This window comes from Ciconia boyciana, chromosome 1 (assembly GCF_034638445.1).
Source record: "Ciconia boyciana chromosome 1, ASM3463844v1, whole genome shotgun sequence".
In the NCBI taxonomy this organism is placed as follows: domain Eukaryota; kingdom Metazoa; phylum Chordata; class Aves; order Ciconiiformes; family Ciconiidae; genus Ciconia; species Ciconia boyciana.
The window spans coordinates 100,265,382-100,287,866 of NC_132934.1; the positions used below are offsets into that span (position 1 = coordinate 100,265,382).

Consider the following 22,485-nt stretch of genomic DNA (forward strand, 5'->3'; position numbering starts at 1 on the left):
TATGTAATTATTCTGTTTTCTGCATCATTGGAAATTACCTTAGTTTGAGGTTAGTTATCATTTAAAATATGAAAGGAATTTGTTTGGTTTTGTTTTTGGTTTTAAGTGAATTTTGAGAAACAAGCTTTAGGAAACTTGCTGTGGTAGTTAAAAGTGTCACTACTCTCAGTCTATCTGCTCATGGAGGCAAGTTAGCAGTAGGGAATATCTGTCTACCTCTCAGCTGCTCTGATATGAATCCAGTCATTTTTTTAGCTTAAGCTGCTGATCAAAACGTGAGCTAAGATGATATGAGCCTATGAGCTGAGGTGATAGTGCACATTCCTTCTGCAAGGGTTGTGATAATCTCTGGAGGAGAGATTCGTATGTCATTAACCACCATCCCCTCTCCCATGACACGTGCATGGATATTATTCCCCTATTCCATAGCCTCCACTCCCCCACACTGCTTCCCTGAATAAGAACAGTTGATGACTTCGGCTCCATCTCTGGAGGTGGTCACGCAGGGCAGGGAAGTGGCATGTTGGACTGTTGGGTGCCAAGACCCACTTGGGTTGAGTCACTGCCACACTCACCCGGTTCTTCGTGAGGCTCATCCTCCTTTGGTTCAAGTGGTTCCTGTAACATACAGCTCAAATCATGGGTTATTTTCCCCCAGGTTTAAATCTCCTTGAGGTGTGCACTGGATTTCCCCATCCTTCCACATTACCTACCAAGTGCACTTGAGCAAACGTAATCCCACAAATGGCTTTGCGTTTTCCCAAGAGAAGAGCAACCTACACAGCCTTTTCCAGCCACTAACAAGTGCTGGACTCTAATATGCAGTAAAGTAAGCAAGCTCAGTGACCAGCACAGGAGCCTGCCAATTAACAACTATAATGTGCTCAGCTCAAAGCTGTCATTATCTTTAGCCCCACATTCAGCACTGAGAAGGACTGTGGTGGGTTGACCCTGCCCAACAGCTAAACACGCTCCCAGTGTCTTGCTTACTTCCCTCTCCCATGGGATGGGGAGAAGATAGAAGGAAGATGAGAAGACTCATGGATAGAGATAATGGCAGTTTAATGGGGAAAGCAAAAGCTGCATGCTCAAGCAGAGCAAAAAGAAGAATTTATCACTACTGCCCATCACTGGACAGATGTTCAGCCACTTCCTGGAAAGCAGGGCCTCAGCACACTTAATGACTGCTTGGGTAGACAAATGCGATAACCATGAACATTCCCCCTTCCTCCTCTTTTGCCTGAGCTATGTTTTGCTGAGCATGACATCATACGGTATGGAATATGCCTCCTGTCAGTTGGGGCCGGCTGTCCTGGCTGTGTCCCCTCCCGACCTCTTGCCCACCCCAGCCTACTGGCTGAGGGGAGAGCAGGGCAGGGCAGAGTGAGAAAGAGAGAAAGCCTCAATGCTGTGCAAGCACTGTCCAGTAACAGCCAAAATATTTGTGTGTTATCAGCAGTGTTGTAGCCAAAAATACAAAACTCAGCACTGTACAGGCTGCTGTGAAGAAAATAGCGTCCAGACTCTGTACAGCATCCTACCAGGGAGGTTGTGGATTTGAACTTATGAAGTAAAATTGCCCAAACCTTGCTGGTGAAAGGCCTTTGCCTGGATAACTACTGTTGTTCGCAGTAGGATTATTGTAGCTGAATAACTAAGGGAGTTTTAAAGCTTATGCATCTTTGTGTACTTTACTGCATGGTTTGTATAGTCTTTACTGTTTCATAGCTAAGTGTGCATGCAAAGAAATAAACATGCACACGATCACATAGTTATTCTCCATTGTTTGTTCCACAGTGCAACATCAGAAAGAGGAATATTCTCTGTTTGGTTCTCCTGCTTGAACAGTAGAAAGTGGGATTGTAAAATGATGGAAGTCCTTGATACTTCTATTTAATTTAGTGACAATTACTAGATATTAAGTTGCCATTTCCTCAGAGTGCTCTCTACAGAACCCAGTTTCCTTGTTGTGGGATCTTTTTGTGTAAAAGAAATTGTCAGTTAAATGAATATACTTAACAGGTAGGACATTCTTTGTTTGCTTTTAATGTCTTATCCTCTTATGTTCTTACAAGACTTACTCATGCTTGAAATTGGTCCTTATTTTCTGTCAATCAGCAGAGCAGTGGGATGTGTTAGCGAGGCAAGCACTGGAATTTCATAGCTTGGTTGTCTTACTGCTCTAACTTGCAGGTTTCCTTATATGCAGTGGTCTTGCATTATTATTTTGTACGAATACTGTGTTGTTGCTGCCCAGATATGTAAAATTGGGGCAGATGAAGTGTGAGAGGATGGAAAAGTGAAAGGCATAATGAGACTGTCATAGGATTGACTAAATATGACACACTCTGAATAGTCAGGCTGCTACTAGGGAACTGGCTTGCCTTGGTTATACAGAGGGGCTAACTGTGCATTTTTGGTTTATTTTTTTCCCCTTGCTGCCAGTGACAAGACAACATCTGGGCCTCTGCAGTCTCTCTCCCAGTCTTCTTGGGTTGTTCTGGCCTGTCCACGTTGCTTCTGTGGCTTTCGTGGCTCTGGATGGCTAGTGAAGAGGCATGTTCAGTCTAATGGCCAATTGCTGCAGCTGGTTAAAACGGTGGCAGGAACCTGTCAGGTAAACATGTGAAAGTATTTTTACGTTTCTGTACTGACCTTCCCAAACTGTATTTCATGTCCTCTCACCTATGTTTTACTTTATTTGCTCTATAACATTCTTTCGTATTTTTTAATTCCAACACAAAATCTGTCTTTTTTTTTTCTCCAAGAGAGAATCAATACATCTTCTGAACTTAAAAATGAAATGTTAATCATCTCTAATTCAGGTACCTTGTTTCTGACTCCAGGAAAGTATGAAGTTCAAAATACTGTCCTTTGCATACTGTTTCCTCAAGTTGAGCATTATGGGGTGATGCTAGAATGTGTATGTAAAGTTTATTTGGTTTTTGTCTTATTGATTTAGTTTCTGCATTTTGAGATTCTGAACTGGAATGTGTTAAAACACTTTGTTGTCAAGAGTAGACTGTAGCCCCAGTGTGTAGCCCCAGTGTAATACTACTTCTCTTACTATTATCGAAGTATCTTAATACTGCATTTTCTAGGTAGCCTGGTGATCCATTCTCGCTTGCGGAATTCTACTGTTCTCATATGTTTCTGTTACTTTTACTTTGACATCCTGCATCCTTTTCCCTCCAATTAGCAGAGCTGCACAGATAGTGCATAGTTTGTTTCAAACTATTTACAAATTATGAGGAAGGGAAATAAAGGGTACACCACACTTATTTATACTTCACAGTCATGTAGGAGGATTTGCTCTTTTCTTCAGTGCTACATAGTTTAGGTTTTACAGAAGGTGCTGCTGTTCAGAGAACTATATTGGATTGAATAGCTTTCTGACACCACCAATGTATTATAGACAATTGTGAGTTTATAAATGTTCATGGCTGTTCTGATTTTAGCTTACTGTTAAAGTATAATTTACTATGATCCTACTGTTCATTTTTAGGTTCTTTTCTCAGAGCTTTGTGGCTCTTCTGAAAGAACTTGCATAAATTATACTTCATGTATGATGCTATTATAGTTTTAAGACTGGAAATAGTGATGTTTTTAGTATTCCTTCACGTAAAGGGGCATAAAATTGAGCAAATTCCTTTGACTCTTCTCAGTCTTTGTGAATAGAAGGAACAATTGAGGTATACACATAGATATGTTTTTCCTATTGCTTTGCTTAAAATCCTATCCTGGTATAAATCCTAACCTGTATACCAGTTTGCTAATATATTGTACATACTCAACACTACTGGTTTGTACATTTGCAGTCTAGATTGCTCCTGCTTGAAACAAAGGCATGATGAGTACCAGCGCCACTTACTTACAGCATCTGATGTTGTGTACACAAGTGTTGTATGCTGTATAGTGTTGTTCAGATGCACTAGTTGAGACAGAAATAAATTTCTAGTATCGGTACAACTCTGAGGCAGAGAGATGGTAAAAATACAGTGGAATGGAAATTAAATTACATAAATTGTTAAAGAGACAAGGACCACACCAAAAAAAAGGATAAAATTTACAGTACCGTGAAATTAAATTTCAGCAGGCAAATACAAGTTGAAAGCAAAATCATTGTCTGTCTCATGTGAAACTTACAGCATAATATTAGACTTCTCATTTCATACCTTGTTCTGCTGTTCTGTCTAATCAGATGGTTTGACATACTGAACACCAGATACACAATTGTAACAATGTGTGCTACTTGGTATTTTGATACCTATTCTTTGTACTACTTCGTGGTAAATTTGCTATGCCTGTGTTAAAAAAACTTAGTAAAAAGTGATGTCTAGCTAGAGAAAAAAAAGATTTGAATTTTTTTTTTTTCTCCTTATGGAGGAAGGTGACACTAATAATGGTGGGTCTTGATAATGCTGGTAAAACTGCTACAGTCCGAGGAATTCAAGGAGGTAAGCAATTAATTTGTTTATTGTCTAAATGCAGCATTGAAAGATAGAGTATAATTACTAATTTTCCATAATTTTAATCTAAAAATATTGCTTCATCCCTTAATTTATCTCTCCCTACCATATTATTGAAAGAAAATTTTGGTGATTGTACCACCAAAAATGGTACAAGTATGGTTGCCAAAGTAAGCATGTCACAGGCCCTATTATGCGAAGACCTGCAGATGAGAGGAAGATTAAGGGGTCTTACATTTGAAACATAAAGATCCTGCTTTTTGATTTCTGGCAAGTCATGGTAGGGTAACTTAAAAAGTAGGTGCTCCCAGCCATGTGCTTTATGCTCAGGAGAAGTAGCAGAGCAAGCTCTGCGTTTGCTCATTGGCCACTGCACTTAACATCATGTTGAACTAACTTAGACCAAATTGGTTGTAGTTCAACAAAGTTGCTACCATTCTGCTACACGTTTTTCAAAGGTAATAGTGTGGTGTTAGAGGCAAGGTAGATAGCGTGGAGAGGGCTGCCTCTTAAGACATTGCACCATGCAGCATTAGAGCCCTTAGTCCACTGAGACAGAAAAAATTAGTCCACAGAGGTGTTTAATTATCTTGGAAACACTAAGACCGAATGTTCAGAGTACCTTGGTACTTATGTGCCTTGAGTTGACCACTGTATTGTTAACTGTGCAAAATGCTAAATTGCAACAGAATCTGTTCTGGGTTCTTGTTTAAATTTCATGAGCATCATAGCATATTTTTGGACTAGAGGAAGGTTTTTTCAGTAGTTGAATAAATAGCTGAAGGAACATTGTAACTACAAGCAAGCCGTCTGTCTCCATCAATTGCTTTAAGTGAAAGAAAGTGTAGGACAAAAACTCTGAAAGCTGTAGACCACATTCTAGTTAATAATTACTTTGAATTAATGCAATGATACAAAATATTCTGGTTAATGATGTGTTTCACATCTTAGTATACATTAGAGAAATAAATGGACCTGATTTTTTTTTTCTTGTGTGCATGTGCTGAAGTTGCTTTCAGGTGACCATCCAGTAACGCACATACATCAGTAAACTTTATATAAAAATCAGTGTTGTAAGTATGTATAATGAGGAAAAGGTTCAAAAGAAGGAAATTGCATGGGTATGTGTATAACATAAAGGATGGATCTAGTGATACATATTTTATATTATTATTTATCACCAGAAAAGCACTAGCAATTTTCTATGCCCTTACTTCAGTAAGAGACCACTTGATTTTGGAGGGTACTTTGCACCATCCAATGACACATGCAAGCAGGATGCAATTTGAGATAAAACTTGTGCTTATGAAAACAAAAATTCTCTATGTTGGTGTTTTTTCCCCTTGTGGGATTGTTTTTCTAAATAACTTTCATCTTGTGTAATAACACGCGAGTACTTAGTAGTGTTTTGGCAGACTGGAGGCTCCACCTTGACTTTCTGTTTACGTGTGTTATGTAAGTTCATGATCTTGCTAAAGTGTGAATAAAATTATGAATATTCTCTCATTTACATGCCTGAATCTTTGCCCTGAAAACATGAGTGCTTTGTTATTTAGCCTTGCATTCTGTTTCAAAATCAACTTTAATGCCTTTATCAGCTAAATGTGACAGTTATTTCTAAAAGTCCATTTTTTCTGGGAAAAAATGGGATAAAGATGGCTATTTCTAAAGGGAAACTCCAGGAAAAGATAGTTCTGACTTCTGTGGCTGTTTCCCAGGGCTGGAATAGAGCTTGCCTTAGAAAGCAATTGTTTTTTTCCTTAACGGAGCTTCCAGAGATTAGAACCTTCAGTTAGTCTTCAGGGTTGATAAAACCAGTATTTTTGGCTGTGCAGCAGTCATACAGCCTGTAGGAAGAGACTGCAGTTACAATTGCTGGGTTTTAGCAGAAACCAAATATATTTCAGTTCTTAGGACTCTTAAACCTAGGCAAATCAGCATGGTCACCAAAGTCATATTTGCCAAAAAGGATCTGCAGCTTATATGGCAGACCCTGTTTTTACATTGAAGACTGTTTATTATTGGAGAGCTCACTGTACAATAGGACTAGATGTTTCAGCAATATTCCCTTACGTTCAGCACCATCAATGTTTCACGCTTAACCAACCTTCATGTTCACATTGTTCTCTCTTGTAAGAGCACATACTTTCGGCTCACAGCGCAAAACATTCTTCAAAATAAAGTCTACTGAGTTTTGAAGCTGTAGTTTTTCACAAATGGGGGTGCCGGACCCTTCTCTTGCTGGAGTCTTGGCTTACACTGTTCTGGCCGAGAGGTCTGTTCTGAGTCTCCATCTCGGCTGTGTGTGAAGCATTCTCTCATAAAAGAACGCGGTAGCAGAAGGGTGGTGGTGATTTAGCTTCTGCCCTGCTCTTCAGAGCTCAGTGCTTTTGACCATGCCTTCATTTCTTCCTCTCAACAAGCTGAATTTTACATCTGTTTCTCCCGCCTTGTGCTACCAAGCTACGTAAAACAGTTGCAGAGATCCAATTAACTCACCCCTGCAGAAACAGCTTAGTGTGAGGCAAGTACAGGCTTTCTTTGCCCTCCGGAAAGGGAGACAGCAAGCAAAAGTATTAAATATAAAGCTGTAGTTTTTTAGCGCATTGCATGGCGAACTAAAAAACAGAAAATAAAAATAATCAAACAAAGGCCAAAACCTGATCTTGAATAAAGGGAATCAAGTAGTTTACATCTCAGAAGAACATGGTTTCAGTCACTTCACCTCAGGCCTTGGTTTGAACTTTTGAAGCTGTTGTGGCAACCATGAGGGATAATGAACAAATTTGGCAGAGCACAAGGCTTCCCAGGTCATAATGCATTAACTGTTTTGTTTCTTTTCCTTCTCAAACTTGGATTAATACCATGCAAATGCTGTATAACTGTTCAGATGGGAGCATTGGTGGTGAGGGGGAAAGTAAAAACTGCAGTACAGAAAAAAGTTCAGTAACACCACTGCAATTTAACTGTGGCATTAAATATTAAAAATTGCATTTTTGACTCTTCTCCCTGTCCCTCCCCCCCCCCCCCCCACCGGTGCTCCTGTCTAAATTAATATAAAGTAACTGGTTGAGAGACTAGTGTGTTAATTTGAAATTACCTGAGGAGAGGGAAAATCTTAATGTAAAAAATATATGGTTAGGAATATGGTGTCACTTAACAGGGAGGGTTTGCTCCACGGTTTTTAAATATGAATTTTGCTACAGAAATCACATGTAAAATCCTCTTTAAATTAGTAAGGACACTTTTTACTGAAGGCTTTCTTCTTTGAACTGTGACAGAGTCTCCTGAAGATGTGGCTCCAACAGTTGGGTTTTCCAAGATTGACCTTAAACAGGGACGCTTTGAAGTCACCATCTTTGATTTAGGAGGTGGAAAACGAATTCGAAATATCTGGAGAAATTACTATGCTGAGTCCTATGGTGTAATATTTGTTGTGGATTCCAGTGACATTGCAAGAATGGAAGAAACAAAACAAGCCATGATAGAAGTTTTAAACAGCCCTAAGATATCAGGAAAACCCGTGTTAGTGTAAGTAATGTTAATAAATGTTCTCCTAATAATCTGAAATTTTGTAAATTTTGACCTTCAATACACCTTCTAAAGAAGTATTTATGTATAGTATAAACATAAGTATACTAATATTATACAAATAATATAATATAAACAAAGTACACTAATACTACTGTAACTTTAGCACTAAGCAATATTACAATTAGTTTTACATTATTTCTGAAGTATTTATTTATGCCAATCTTGGTATCATACTAGCGAACAAAGCCTTTTCTTTCTTTATTTCCTTCTTCCCTCCCTTCTTCTTTCCCTCTTGAGTTGTACATAGTGATACACTGAATCCATTCACTGCATCTGACGTTAGATCTTTAGTCCTTCTCAGGGATATTTATTTCCCTTCTCTTTCATTAGCAGTGGAAAAATAATAAGGTTGGGGGTTTTTTTAGCTCTTAAAAATTCTAGTATTACTCAAAATGGTATGATAGGTTAAAGGCTTTGCAAGTTTGGCATGGCAACATGGTGTAAAAATATTGTTACTATTTAGGCCTACATCAATTACTTAAATTGTAAGTGGTTGATTATATTCTGCAATACCAGTAATCTCTCAGCAATAAATGTCTTGTTCACTTAACACACGGTGGTGCTGCTGATACATAGTGAGCAAAATCTCATTAAAGGCAGCTTACTTTAATAGTATTTGGCATGTGCTTTTGTTTCAGTGCATGTGTTTTAATTAAAAAAAACAACATTAAAGTTTCAAAAGGTCTAGAGACATTCTTTCACAGAACAGATAGATTCATTAACTTCTCTGCTTAAAAATTAGGTTTTGTAAAATATTAGAAATAACATTTTATTAAGTTGAGCCACACAAAAGGTCTGTGAGGACAAACGTCCTTTTGAAGTTACAAAATAAACTATGAAAGTTTAAAATGGTTTATCAGGACAATATCTTTATGTCTGGTGGGCGTAAGACCTCCATAATGCAGTAATTACACAACATTTTTATGATATCATAAAGAAACTGTAAAGCTAAGAGGAGAGGCCTCTTACTTTTAAGAAGTAGTGATGCTCTGGTGGTTTGAGGGTGGAACTGGCTAATCTGTTTTGATCAAGTGGAGTGTAGTTCAGCAAGCTAATAGTGTATATGTTGAAAAATAGATTAGATTTTAACTTTCGTTGCTATCTTAATGTTATTAGTACAGGGAAGGCAATAAAACCAACTTAATGCAGCTAGTTTAACTCAAATCTGTTCTGAAAATGCAGCCGTGACAGTTGACAACTGTGCAGCATTTCTAAATAAATACAACTTTAGGGTTTTCTTCATAGAAATCTCTGTGCCCTAATCTGGTAATACAGTTTATTTGGCTGGCTGGCTGTATGTGCAGAAAGCCCACTCACTTCCCTGGGACTTGATCCTACTTTTTGATCCATGTCAGTAGCTAATGAGAAGGCAGGGTGTATTAACTGAGTCTAATGCTGACTAAACTAAGTTTCTTGATGTTATTGCCTTCTAATTGATTGAGCCTCAAGCCTATGAACAGAATTTGCTCTTGCAGTGTCCCAGTTCTGAAGGGATCCAGTAGTTCTTTGTTTTATGCTCCCTATACAAGCCTGCATCTTGAGTTATGAATTCCTTGCTGTATAGTCTTTGTTTTCTGTTTGGTCTCTGTGTTCATGGCATAGCTATGCCATTCTTGGCATGTTCAAATCATGTAAACCCTAGAATTTGTTCTAGTACTTGAAGCACTTCTTATATTGTGAAGCCTGCAAGTGGTGAAACAGGAAGGCTTGGTCAGTAAGCACTGGTGTTTACGGTATGGAAATTGAGTGCTTAGCAAATGAGATTGAACCGGTTTCATGTACCTTCCCTTCCCTGAAGATGCTTTTGGTTGGAGATGCAAATCCCTGTCACTCGTACTTGCCAAATAAGAGTTCTGTGGCATAATTTTTTTTCCCCTTAAGTCCCTAAAACTGAAAAATGAAAATGTATCAAGAGCAGAATAAAAGAAACAGTGGATTTCCAAATTTGTGGTGAGAGTTAGCCTTTTTTAATATTTCCCTCTTCTAAGGACGTTCAGCTTTAGTTTTGTGTGTGTGGGTTTTTTGTTGGTTTGTTTTGGGTTTTTTTTTGTTTTATTTTTTTAAATAATGAGGTACTTGGTATCCATGTAGCAATAAGTTCCCTAATGTCTTGCTAAGTTTCTAATTAATGCATTTTAGTCTATGCATGTATGTGTGAAGGCCAGTATTTACTGAAAACAATACAGTCACCTCTGAGTATTACATCCAGGAAAGTTGAACTTTAAGTAACTCCCTTCTCTCCCATGCTCTTGCAGTGCAGAGCACAATCTATTTCTCTTTTCACAGAATACTGTTATAATTTCATGCCAGAGGAGAGAGATTCCTTCTCTGTGATTTCCACGCTCCGCAGGTGCGTCTCTGGTCTGGACTACTGCTTTGTTCTTCCAGCACTTGAAATAAACAAGGAGAAGCAGAAAAACAAGTGTAATTTGTTTACTCTCTGCTGTCTGTAGGTGCACAGATTTCTCTACTATGTTATTTGTATGCTTAAATACAAAGCGCTTATTCATTAATGTTTTATTAATTACCAATTATCATCTTAAAAACTATTAAAAGAAACTAGACTCTAAAGGAATGAAAAGGAGTGAGCTAGAATTTCAAAGTGTGTGTGTGCTGAAGAATGATGAAAGAGGTATTGGTGACTTGATCAGAATGAAACAATTAAAATCTTTATACTGGATATTCATGTTTCTTTTTAAGCATAGTTTGAACCAGTGTACCAAAATTTCAACAGTCAGCACTGAATTTTAGTCTAATGTTATTTACCCTAACTTGTGCTATATGAGGTATCTTGTACAATGAAGTATATATAAGTATGCTGTAAGATTGGATGCAAGCCCATTCTGGATTTTGAAGGCAGCAGCACAAGTTGCTATATATGCAGTATCAGGTGTATCATTGTGTGTACCTGATAGTAATTAAAGTAGACAAATCAAACTTTTTTCTTTTTTTTTCCCATTTTGAACAGCACAGTAATGACGTGGTTTGTCTACACTGAGATTTAGTCATTCACTTCCTCCCCTCTCTCCCCTTTTTTTTCGTTGTTCTTTGGGTGCTGTCACCGCAATGAGCCATTCTGTGTATGTGGTAGCTGATTCACTTGTTCCTTCTTGGAGAGAAACAGTTGCGTGTCCTCCCTCTTCCTGAGAAGACATGACTGTATAACACTGTAGTTTGGTCAGGTAGTAAGGGCGTAGACCGTACCAACTTCAGCTCCTACTGATCAGGACAGGTCTCCAACACTGCATCAGCAGGTCTTGGAACACTATATGCCCTCATGCTGTGTCCCAAAACTTTAAGCATATGATATCAGCATGAACAATTCTTTCATGAGATGCATTGCACTGATCATTAGTTTGGACATGTTGAATTAAAAATAAAATAGTTTTATATATGTAAGTCCTAAGGCCAGAGGGATGTCACATGCAGCCCACAAGAGACTGGGGTCAAGTGCTGTAGTGTGGATGTGACCAGTGCTCTCCAGAAGGGGATCTCCAAAAGCTCTTCACTCTGAACAGTGTACATGGGTGCCAGTCCACACCACTTTATCCAGGGGCCAGAGCTTGCTCTCTGGCACTGTCCACAAAGACAGTGTAGTTATAATTTATCACCCAGGTGAGCAACTAAGTTAATGTGTGTATTTGGAAAAAGGAGGGGAGGAGAGGTGGGGGAACGATTTTGGATATGTTGTCCAGCTAGGACTGTGATGTGCGCAGTAAAAGTATTTTAATCATAATGTATAGGGAGGTGTGCAAATGAGGGCCTCACTTCTTTCATGAAGTATGTGGGAAATTATATCCACAACAAATACTTTTAAATCTTTCCAGTAGAAGAGTAGGTCCTTGAAAAATATATGTGTTTTATTCTGGCAAAAGTAACTTTTTTTCTTAAAGTTAAAAATCTGGGTTTCTTTAAATGCTAGCTTTTCCCAGTAAATATACTATTTCTATTATTTCTTTGAATAACAGAACATTTCCCCAGAATATTTTTCCTTTTTTGTTTTACATCTGCCAAAACAAGCAGCAGTCCTTTCTGAAAAGCACTGGTAATTGATGTCAATTTACGTCACTGCATGTCTTAGATGTCTTTTGTTCGTAATCAACTTCGTACTGAAAGTAGTGCTAGCAAGATACCGCCGTGAATTATCATGGGTAGATGGGTCTCATTTCACAATGAAGAACAGGATCCATTACTCTAAAGAGTTTGAGATGCCGTCTTCATTACAGAGCAAAGTAGAGTTGGAGTCACTGGCCCACTCTTCCTTTTGCCATCTTTTCTTCCATCCCAATCTATTGTATTATGGTATGCCCTAATCTGATAGTACACCTATGCATGTGGCAACTCTCCTTTTTGCCAGGGGTAAGAAGATGCACTGCTGACAGAAGAAAAGTAAAGGGGAAGACAACTCTTGCTCCTCATCCTCCCTGATAAAGGCATGGATAGCAAGCCTGGGCACTGTTCAGGGAGAAGTGGAGGCCCAACAGCCGGGAAAGAGAATAGGCTGAATTGTGCAATATGGACAGAAGATTGGTACAAGACACTCTATTACAGTAATATGGGAATATAAGAGTTCTGATATTATTGAGTGTGGTACTTCATTCAAATTGAATTGGTACTGTGGCATCTTATTATCTATCACCGCCCATGGAAGTATTACAGTATCATTTTAAGACAGTTTTCCTAAAGTGCTGATGGTATTGGCTGTTATTGACTCTTAGTACAAATTACTTGAAGACGTTAAACTTTATATTTGGCATTTTTTTTACTGTTCAGTTTTACTACTTAATTTATGTTTGCTTTGCTCATGTAGGCCTCGATTAACACTCAAGTGCTTAAGTAGTTAATCACTTAGGTATGGGGAAATTGAGTTGTAGAAAGTAAGAGTTCTTGAAGTTCTTATGTTCATGGGTCAATTCTGTCAGCATCCTCAAGACTTATATAGGTATGCAAGTTTAAATTTTCTTCCCTTAGAATTTTTTTTTCCTTCCTTTTATCAGAAAGGAACACTTAGACTTCATATTATGTAGGCAAATACTGGTTTTGTTTGGGGTTATTGTTGTGTTTGGTGTTTTGTTTTGGTTTGTTTTTTTTTACTTTGACATGAAACACATGCAAAAGGAAATACAAGTCCATGTGCTATGGCTGATATTTTCATACCAGAGAAATTGCTGGGCAGGTATTTTTTTTAGTAGAAAGCTACCTTCTACCTGTTATTTTGGTGATGAGGGATTATAGCTATTAATATTTCACATTTCTTACTAGAACACTAGCAGCTCTGCGTTAATTTGTTTGCTCTTCTGCATAACTATGTAACTAAAAAAAAATTGGAAAGTTATTTTAATGATTACTGCAAAATTTCTGCTGTTAGTCATTTTGAATGCTCAATATCAAATTCTCATGATGTCAATGTAAGTTGTAGTTAATACTAATTACTTTCAGTTAATAGCACCTTGTATTAAGAAAAAACTTTCCACAAGTCTTTCTGGTTTTCTATCAGTTCTTCTGCAGCGTGTTATGCATGTTTATGTTTTGCCATTTTCTAACCAATATACAGCTGAAAACTACTTGAATTATTTACTTGTGTATGGATGGTCAGCGGCCTTCCTGAGTATTAGTGAAACTCAAGTTTTCTTCCAGGATTTGAAGTACAGCTCTTGTTTAACAAGGCCATATTTACTTCAAAGAAACATATCTGTTGTTTGAAGAGGAAGGGCTAGCCCAGGAACACATTTCTCTCTCAGATAAGGATGCCTGTGTGAACACTCCTGCATGGGGGATGCTGTGTAAACAGGTGGTTTTTGTTGTATTTCTGTTTTCTCTTCTGTCAATGCTGGCTGCAATAATCCTTCACCGAAGTACTGTAATGCCTTTCTTTTTAAGGGCCCAGGAGAGAAGGAAAGGGCTATCTGTGATGTACCCTTGTTTTTTTCCTAAAAGTAAAAACAGGAAAAGAAGGTGGGGTGGTGTTTCTATGTAATGCATATTTCTGTATGTATTATATATGTTTATATACATACATATATATATATGAAAGAGCATGTTGGCCATAGCAACTTTTTTCTCTGTATTGTCTAGTTTCTACTCTGCCCTTGGAATGTGAAGGTAGCTTCCATATAGGTAACAGTTAAGGGAGATTATTTAATGGAATAGTATCAGAGGTGTCATTATCTAATTTCATTTTTTGTCGCTACTGTGTAAACAATCTTTTTCACTTTAAGGTTCAGACCTCTGATTGTACTTTGATAACAGTTAATTTCAGTTGCAATTTTAAGCTGGGATGGAAGGAATGCAAGGATTTATAAATATTGCAATGTGAAAATAATTCGGTAGTCCCTTTTGCATCTAGTGGAAAAATTAATTGCATCTAGTGGAAAAAAAAATCAAAGATATCTAGCTCATTTAATGTCTTGCAGAATTGCAGTGCAATTTGCTTTGCCTTCTTTGACTGTATCCAGATATAGTGGTATTGATTGTGTCTTTGCACAGCATAGAGTTCAGAAATACGTTCATGGTTTGGTGTTTGGTTTTGGTGTTTTTTCTTTTCTTTTTGGAAATAACTTTATCTCAGTTGCATTTGTTATTTTCTGTTAAATTGCATTAGAGCACTATTTCTCTTTCAGTTCCAAAAGGGGTTGGGTACAGGGCAGAAGCCAACCATTGAGACTATGGAAAGCAAAAGCATTCCGCATCTGCTTGCTTCTCTTCACTGCAGAAATAACTGCTGCTGCAAAATAAAGCAGTGGTGTACCTCCTGTCTTGCTAATTCAGCTATTTTATAAAGAACATCTAAGTTATCTTCAGGGATGGGTTGAGTCCATGGCTAGCTGCTCTGTTGTAGATACTCAGGGGAGGTATTCATATTTACTACTTTAGGCATCTGACTTGCATACCTACATGAGGATCCTAGGCTTCTACAATTAGCAGAATTTCATGCAACCATTTAGAGTTCTGGAAACCCTTGACTAGTTCTTCTGGCCACTCCTGTAGTGGTACAAATAAATGAATGTCCTATACCGTGTCTGGTTCTGGACTTCCCACTACAAGAAGACCGTGAAGACAAATATTAATTATACTATAGTAAGTCCAGACTGCTCGGGTATTGGAGCGTGTGACATATGAGGAGAGTCGGAAAGCTCTGTTTGTTCAGACTTAAGATGAAGAAACTAAGAGAGAGGTCTTCCTGCTGCCTACTAGTAAGGTGTGGAGGTAACAGAACAAGGCTCTTCTCAGAGGCGTGGTGGTAGGATGAAAAATGGTGACGAGCTGCAACCAGGGAAATTCCTGTCTTGATTTGAGCAAGAGGTTGGTGTGGATGTCCCCCAGAAGTTCCTTCCAAGCTAAATCATTCTCTGGTTCTAGATTATGTTTATTTTTATAGGGATGGAGTTCTATTTTTTTTTCCCTGTTCATTTTTGTACCAGCAAAAGTGAGACTGCAGAGGCAACTGCATATTTAGATAGGCTAGGCAGCAGTAAGAACATGTCTTATCACTGTATAATAAAGTATCATATTCCCCTATCCTTACCTGCTAGAGGTCTGCCTGTGTAGTTGAATAATGTAAATATCTCTGTGTCAGTTTATTAATGCTTGGCTTCTCAGCAGGCTGCTAACAAATGTCCCTGTAGGTTTGGTGATGTGACCTTCTGCTGCTAGTGATCTTTAATGTGTTCAGAAAATATCAGCTCAACACATATCTGTAAGAAATACAGAATGGTGTTATTAAAATAAATAACCCAATGTCTGGTTTGCATTCAATAAGAGAGTGCATGCTGTCTTACTATAACATGAACATTATTTCATGGTGTTAAGTAGGTAAGTAAGCCTGTAAGTAACTTTTCCTATAGAGGCAGTATTGAAACACTCCTGATAACTGTTTTCTGACTTGTTGTTTGGTTTAGGCATCAGGTTCTGGATTGTTACTAACAATTCCTGAAAAAAAATATTAGAATTTGAACCAAGTAAACATGAGTGCTAAAAACCTACAAGGCAATTAAACCCACTAGTTATTATTTTATAAAAGGTAACTAAACCATTCTTATGAATCCTGTCTTTGAGATTAACAGTATGTTTGATGCTTCCCAAAAGCACAGGTGGTTTGTTGCCACATTGTTTTAGCTTCTTATTAATGGAAGAACAAAAAAGTGTCACTTGTGTCCTATGATCCTTTCCTCTAGTTCGTGTGTTTCTGTGTGAGGGACAGATGAAGACCTCTTTGCATTCTTCTAAGTCTGTTTGGAAAAACTGATGCAGTTTTTCCTGAGAGCTGTGTGGAGGGAGAAATGGGAAGAAAAATGAAGCAATTGAGGGATCTTGAGACTGCTTTATAAGCTCAGTTTACTAAATGGGAACCATTGATATTTCAAACAGTTCATTTATTTTGTCATTTGCAGCATGGACAACACCAGCAGCATACTGCTTTGCAAGGGTTTCTTTTTCGATACTTGACTGCAAGCCCAAATTTTTCTTTAGATATTTGAGTGTATTCTTGAGTGTTGTTCATACTGATTTCAATGTTGTTGATCATCTCCCCTTGCTCCTCCACCAGAACTGATATCTGGATAAAAAGTTCCTTTAAGTCTTTGATCTGATTCTCCAGATTGACTAGTTCTTTGTGTCTCTGTTCAATCTCCGAAAGCTGGGCTTTGGTAATTTTGACTTCAGTGAGCAGATTTTCATTGAAAATCTCCCATTTTCCTTGTTGGAGCATGTCATTGACTTCTTCCTCAGATACCTCTTTACCAGCTACTTCAAGCTGACGGACAATAAATCTTCTGCATTTCTCTTGCTTAGCAGTTATAGCATCATTGTATGAGAGCATAGCGTTTAGGTAACACTGGGATAAGAAAGCGTGCTGGGAAGCTAGAATTCTTACTGTGGCACGTGATGGCCCATGTTCATTTTCAGCTTTTTTCACTGTTTTTGACAGTTCATCCAAACATTTTTGTACGTGCTCTGCTTGAATTTTTATTTCTCTTGCTATGTTAGATTCCTTTTTAAGAACACTGAATCTTCTCATTGAAGATACTAGGCTTTTTTGTTGTTGACTGAATTTATGGACTTCCTCCACCAAATTATTAATTTCATTCTGAAGCTTCTGGATTTCCTGCAAGTGCCTTTCAGTTATGGGCTCTTTTTCATAAATAATGGCCTGCTGTTCAAACTTCTCCTGCTCTTCTTCTTGTACAGTTGCACCGTTGTTTTCTCCAGCTATCTGTAGTTCCTTAGCTCTCACTTTAAGCTCTTGGAGGCGGTCTCTCATGGTTTTTGTGTTCAGGATTTTTTCCCCTCTTGCAACACAGGGAGCTAACTCGAGTATCTTTTTTCTTGTTTCACTGTAATCAAAGTGTAACAACAATCAATGTTAGCAGTTATCTGTATACATGAAAACTAGTTTTGGAGGTTAGAGCTACTTCCCTCTGCACAAAAGTAATGAAAAGTAGCAGTGAATTTGAAATGGTAGGTATTCTGAACAAATGTACAAGATAGGTGGTGCCAGTGCACTCCACCATTTAATCCAGTTTCTGTAGGACTTAATCATAACCTAAAGTTTTTAATTTATCTTCAGATGGGTACGGTTAACAGTCTTTTCTGAGCTTCTTCACTATAGTGTTTTTTCCACATACAGCAATTTGTAGGCCAAGCCCATTTTTGTGGTAGATTTGTGGTGTAGGGTCCAGAACTTAGAACAATAAGGAATATGGCATGTGGAGAGGACTTTTATTTTGGGGAGAAAGAGAGTAGTAACTCAAATTCTTATTTTATCGCAATTCCTTATTTGATGAAAACTAATCAACTTTTAAATCTTTTTGGAAATAGAAGTGAATCTGCTGCTGCATGTTTACATTCTCAGTAGGAAACACACACTTCAGCTTTTGAGGTTATGAGATAGTCTATCTAATGAATCAGAGTTCTGGCATGAATAAGCTACTTTAGGCTTTTAGTTTAGCCACACTGAAAAATCTTTCTCCGTTTTCCTTGCCTTCCCTTGCCTGGAGAGTTAAACTGATAGTAAATGAAGCAGTTAACTCTACAGCAAAACAGAACTCTAATAATTTAGCATGAAAATACATATTATTTTTAATGTCTGAGTTTTCATAGAGGTGGATCCATATCACTAATGTTGTGGCTTGAAGATTTTCTAAGCCTCTTTTGGATTACTGTCATTTATTCTTACATTGTCATTTGCAGTCTTCATAAAATTTATGCAAATGTACTTTGTACACCATAGTGGGATACAATTCGGTATTGTTTCTTTTTTAATAGAAAGTGGATTTAGTTCTGTTTTCTACCCTAGCTGTTATGCAAGCTTTCTGAAGATATAATTAAGAGAAAGTTTCTAATGTGTATGTTTTAGAAAATATCTAAGTTCAACTATTTTTAATTATAGGGAAGAAAGTATTTTCCTCAAACTCTGCGTGAATGTTTGCCTTGGACTATGATTGAGAATGGAAAATTTCAGTAAAAAGTAAAATGTTGAGGACTAGAAGATTATGGGATTTTTACTTAGGGTCTTCTGGTTAAGTCAAATGTGTATCTTTCAAAGGGTTGTTCAAGCACAAATGTTAAACAGTACAATAGTATCTTTTGGCTGTTTTCAGAGATTTCAGGGCAGTCTTCTGGAATAGTAGTGTTTTATAAGTACATTTCTTCTTAAACCCCAATTCTAAAGTTGGGGGGGGCTGGGGGTTTGGTTTATTTTATTTTTTTAGTAAGCAAATGCAGTGTTTCTTTATAGTATCCAAAAGGATGTGTTTGTAATAACTGCAAAGGATCAATCCAGTAACCTGTCAATATGCAAATGATTTTGTTACATTTGGACAGCTTCAAATGATACTGCTGTGGTATCTCTGACCCCTGATGCATATTTACAGTCCCTAAATAGATTTTTGCATAATGTAAATCAAGGAATTGAACAGTGTGAACATGTCTTCCACAGACTTAAATCTGGCTGTCTGCAGGAGGATTAGCTGAAAAACAAAACTTGAAATGCTACAGAGATCAATCGTGAGAAAGAATGTTGGTGTTCTACCCCAGTGTGGATTTCCCTTACCACTTTCCGCCCCCCCCCTTAATGCCTTCATATCTGAATTTAGTGTTTGTTGATTCACATCAAGAGAATCCAAAAAGCCTGGCAGTCATTAGAAGTTACCGTAATGTACTGAGACTTGTGATCAGGCAAGCTTGCAAGTAATTTATTGGAAAACACTGCTTTGGGGTGAGAAAAATGCAATGTGTATTAATTTTGTTACAGTAATTCCTCTTCATTGCCTAACTTGCTGTTTATCTCCCTACAGCAGAAGTCAGGCAATTTCTTCAAGATAACATTCTTTAGGAATGTTTCAGAGCTGCTTGGCACCACTGAGACTGCCGCAGGGAAAGTTCAGTCTGGGGCATGTGAAAGGAACCAGGAGTGCTAAACAAGGCTTCAGAGAAGTGACCTGAAAATCTGTTTTGGTATAGCCTAACACATCTGTTGACCCATGTTAATTTAGCATGGCTTGACAAGCCTGTGATTAAAAGCAAGTTATAAGGGCACCATTAATGCTTATGTGAGGTGGCAAGACTTTCTTGTATCTAAGAGAATGCAAGTAATTACTGAAAAGCTCTAAAACGTGCGTGCAGTCATCCAGTTACTCCTTCAGAACACAGTAAAATTTCTCAAAAGGGCAGTTACCAATTTTTCATATGATTAATCTCCTGTGGTTTGAAAGTAAGTTAAACACAGGAGCACAAGAACTACACTGGGCTTCATCTTCAATTTGTGTATCCATTAATGATTGACATCTACTTTTCAATGTTTTGGGTGCATTGATCTTGAAGTAGCTGTATTCCTTGGGGTGGGGTTGGGAGGAAAAAAAACAGCAGAATTGCAAATCTGCAAATATTCTCAAATATCAAACTTGCAAAGAAGTAAGCAGAAAACACTTAAGATTGCTGTTAATTGATTTTTTTTTCCATGTTTAAATGCCAGTCTCAGTAAAGAGTGGAACGTAAGCAACTGAACCGTAGTTTCATATCTTATATCCTATTGGGCTTGCCTTCAAAACCTGCCACTGAATGTGCTTGTCAATAAATGCGGTTGATTATACTGGCAACTGAAACACATGCTGGTTTCAAATAAACAAGGATGTCTTCAGGACAAAGATAACCTTGGAAATTGTTGGCTTGACTTCTTGAGTGTTTCACAACAAGCTTTGTTCATATACTGAGTCCTTGTTGTCCTACGTGTTTGTGTATATGTATAGGGGCATGTCCTGTTGTTCTTTTGATTGAGATGAAAGATCTATTTCCTTGAAGTTTTTGTCAATAAAGGGAGAATATGCCTATTCTTTTAGAGCTGAGTAAAGGGAATATGTGGTCTGAAAGCACTCCAGTGACTTAGTGTGTCCCCTACATTCAAAAAAAGATAAAAATCTTTTTAAAATCTAAGATTAAAATCTAAAAGATGATCCTTCTGAATTGATAAAGTAGCACAGCCTAGCACGTCCTCATCAGACTTTTTCTTCATTGAAGGTTGGAAAATTTGGGTTTAAATAGGTAAGAAACTGACGGCAGTAAAGGCAAAACAAATCAGTGGATGGGAAAGCATTAGCTTGTTAAACTGTAGCTTCAAATTATTGACTATGTTTAGAAATGGCCCTGAATGCTCTTACACATATAAATCTGAAGAGCATCGGTGAGCTCTGCCCATGTTTCTGGCCATTCTTCAGTCATACATGCTGCTGTGTCATCTTTTTATCTGAACTGTTACTGATGCTGAAACCATATGTTTGGAGACAGAATCACAAGCTGCTAGCTGGTCTTTAATAAAAGATAGTCTGTAGAAATGGAGTTGCTCTAATAATATGGCTGCAATAACTTAGTCAAACTGATGTGGCACTGTGCTTTCTCTGTTCATACTTTGAAGCAATGTAAGATTGAAAATGTAGCCAAAGAACAGAGGGCTACAGGATGGATTTGGGGAGGAGGTGGCAGGGGTAAGGAAGGGAAAGGAGGAAGAATCCGGCCCAGTTTTGCCCGGTACCTTAGTTGTACGCGGAGTTCAAGGATTATTGATGTGCGTTCATACACATATTTGGGGAGAAAAAGTAGGAATGCACATGCGGCATTTCAGTTTGGTCACTCTGGCATACCTTATCTTCTAAAAGGCTTTCCCCCCCTGCCCCTCACAGTGTTTTTATCATGCAGATCCACTGGTGATTAAGTTTGTATTTATTCTTCTGGTAGGCATCTTTATTTATACTTGACAGGTTCAGGAACACAATTTTCACATCCTTGACAAATACATTTTAAGGGTATTGCAAGAGTCTTTGCCTTCTGATAACTACTGTGTTGCTCATCAGGATTATGAATCTCTCCAGTCAAACTGATGACATATGTGGCTGGGAAAGTCTTTATAATGACAATTACCTCAGCACACTGTCTAGGGGAATAATAGATCCTCATGACTGGACTACTGTTATTAATCTGTCATGATGATAAAGTATGTCCTAAATTCAAAGATAATGAATTTGTTGGAAATGAAAATTTTTATTTTATTTCCTCCCATTTTTTTAGGGGGGGGAGGAAGCAAGTTGAAAGGTCCTTTTGCTTAATTGCAAAGCAGCCACATAGAATATTCTTCCACCTATCTAATTTATCAGTAGACATGGAGCCAACATCCAAAAATGAGATTTGGGCTGCATTAAGTTAAAAGGCATAAATGGGTATGTGAAGTAGGTAAGCTGATCATATGGAACTCTTGTTACTGGTTGTAATTAGATTGAATGGCTTTTTCTTTGGCTTTGATGAATTGTTTTATTTCCTCCCCACCTCCCGACTTACCAAAAAACTCCTGTTTTTCTTAATTTCCATAGTTTTATTCACAATTTCTTGGTTATTCAGCACTTTCATTAAAATGCCTGACACAAAAGGCTCTGTTTGTATTTGATCTTTGATGCAATTTGCATGCTTTCTTACGTTAATTTTAACATACTGCAGTCTACCAGGAGAAGAGGACTTGCAGACAATCAAGGGACAGAATTCTCTCTTTTAAGAGCTTTTTTGAGATGTATGATCTGTGTTCTGCATCATACTCCTTTCTTTACCTCTGCTGAAATAGCTACTTTTTTTTTTTTATGATTGCAACAAAAATAAGGCTCAGTTTGTTTTCCTGTTTCTTTTTTATGAGTCAATTAAAGGCACGGGGTAGAGGACACTTTGAAGAAACATGTCCCAGAGGAATTTCAGGTTACCAGTAATTTTTTTATTATTATTATTATTATTTCTTTTAGTCCATTTCCAGGCTGCAGTGAAGTTACATTATAGCTCTTTTATAATGTGCCAACAAGCCCATATAACTGTTATTTTTGAGTACAATGGCTCCGAGTAATGTTTGGAGTCATACTCTGGTCTGGAACTTGATTACTGCTTTAAGTGTCTT

At 37.7% G+C, this 22,485-nt stretch overlaps 2 protein-coding genes across 5 annotated transcripts in view; one reads left to right on the top strand and one right to left on the bottom strand.

Annotated features, from left to right (window-relative positions):
• The window catches only part of ARL13B (ARF like GTPase 13B), a 50,497-nt gene that overhangs the window by 2,952 nt on the left and 25,060 nt on the right, over positions 1 to 22,485 (top strand). For 2 of the 4 annotated variants that reach the window (XM_072885144.1, XM_072885136.1), the window contains exons 2-4: positions 2,446 to 2,617; positions 4,387 to 4,457; positions 7,751 to 8,000. In XM_072885144.1, the coding sequence (XP_072741245.1) occupies positions 2,559 to 2,617; positions 4,387 to 4,457; positions 7,751 to 8,000 (380 nt within the window). In that variant the 5' untranslated portion in view covers positions 2,446 to 2,558. Of the gene's footprint in view, positions 1 to 2,445; positions 2,618 to 4,386; positions 4,458 to 7,750; positions 8,001 to 22,485 lie in introns of those variants that run through there. The other 2 variants (XM_072885153.1, XM_072885162.1) reach the window with 2 other exon arrangements.
• On the bottom strand, positions 16,444 to 17,322 carry STX19 (syntaxin 19). Its single transcript, XM_072851526.1, has one exon. The coding sequence runs from the start codon at positions 17,320 to 17,322 to the stop codon at positions 16,444 to 16,446; it is 879 nt and encodes a 292-aa protein (XP_072707627.1).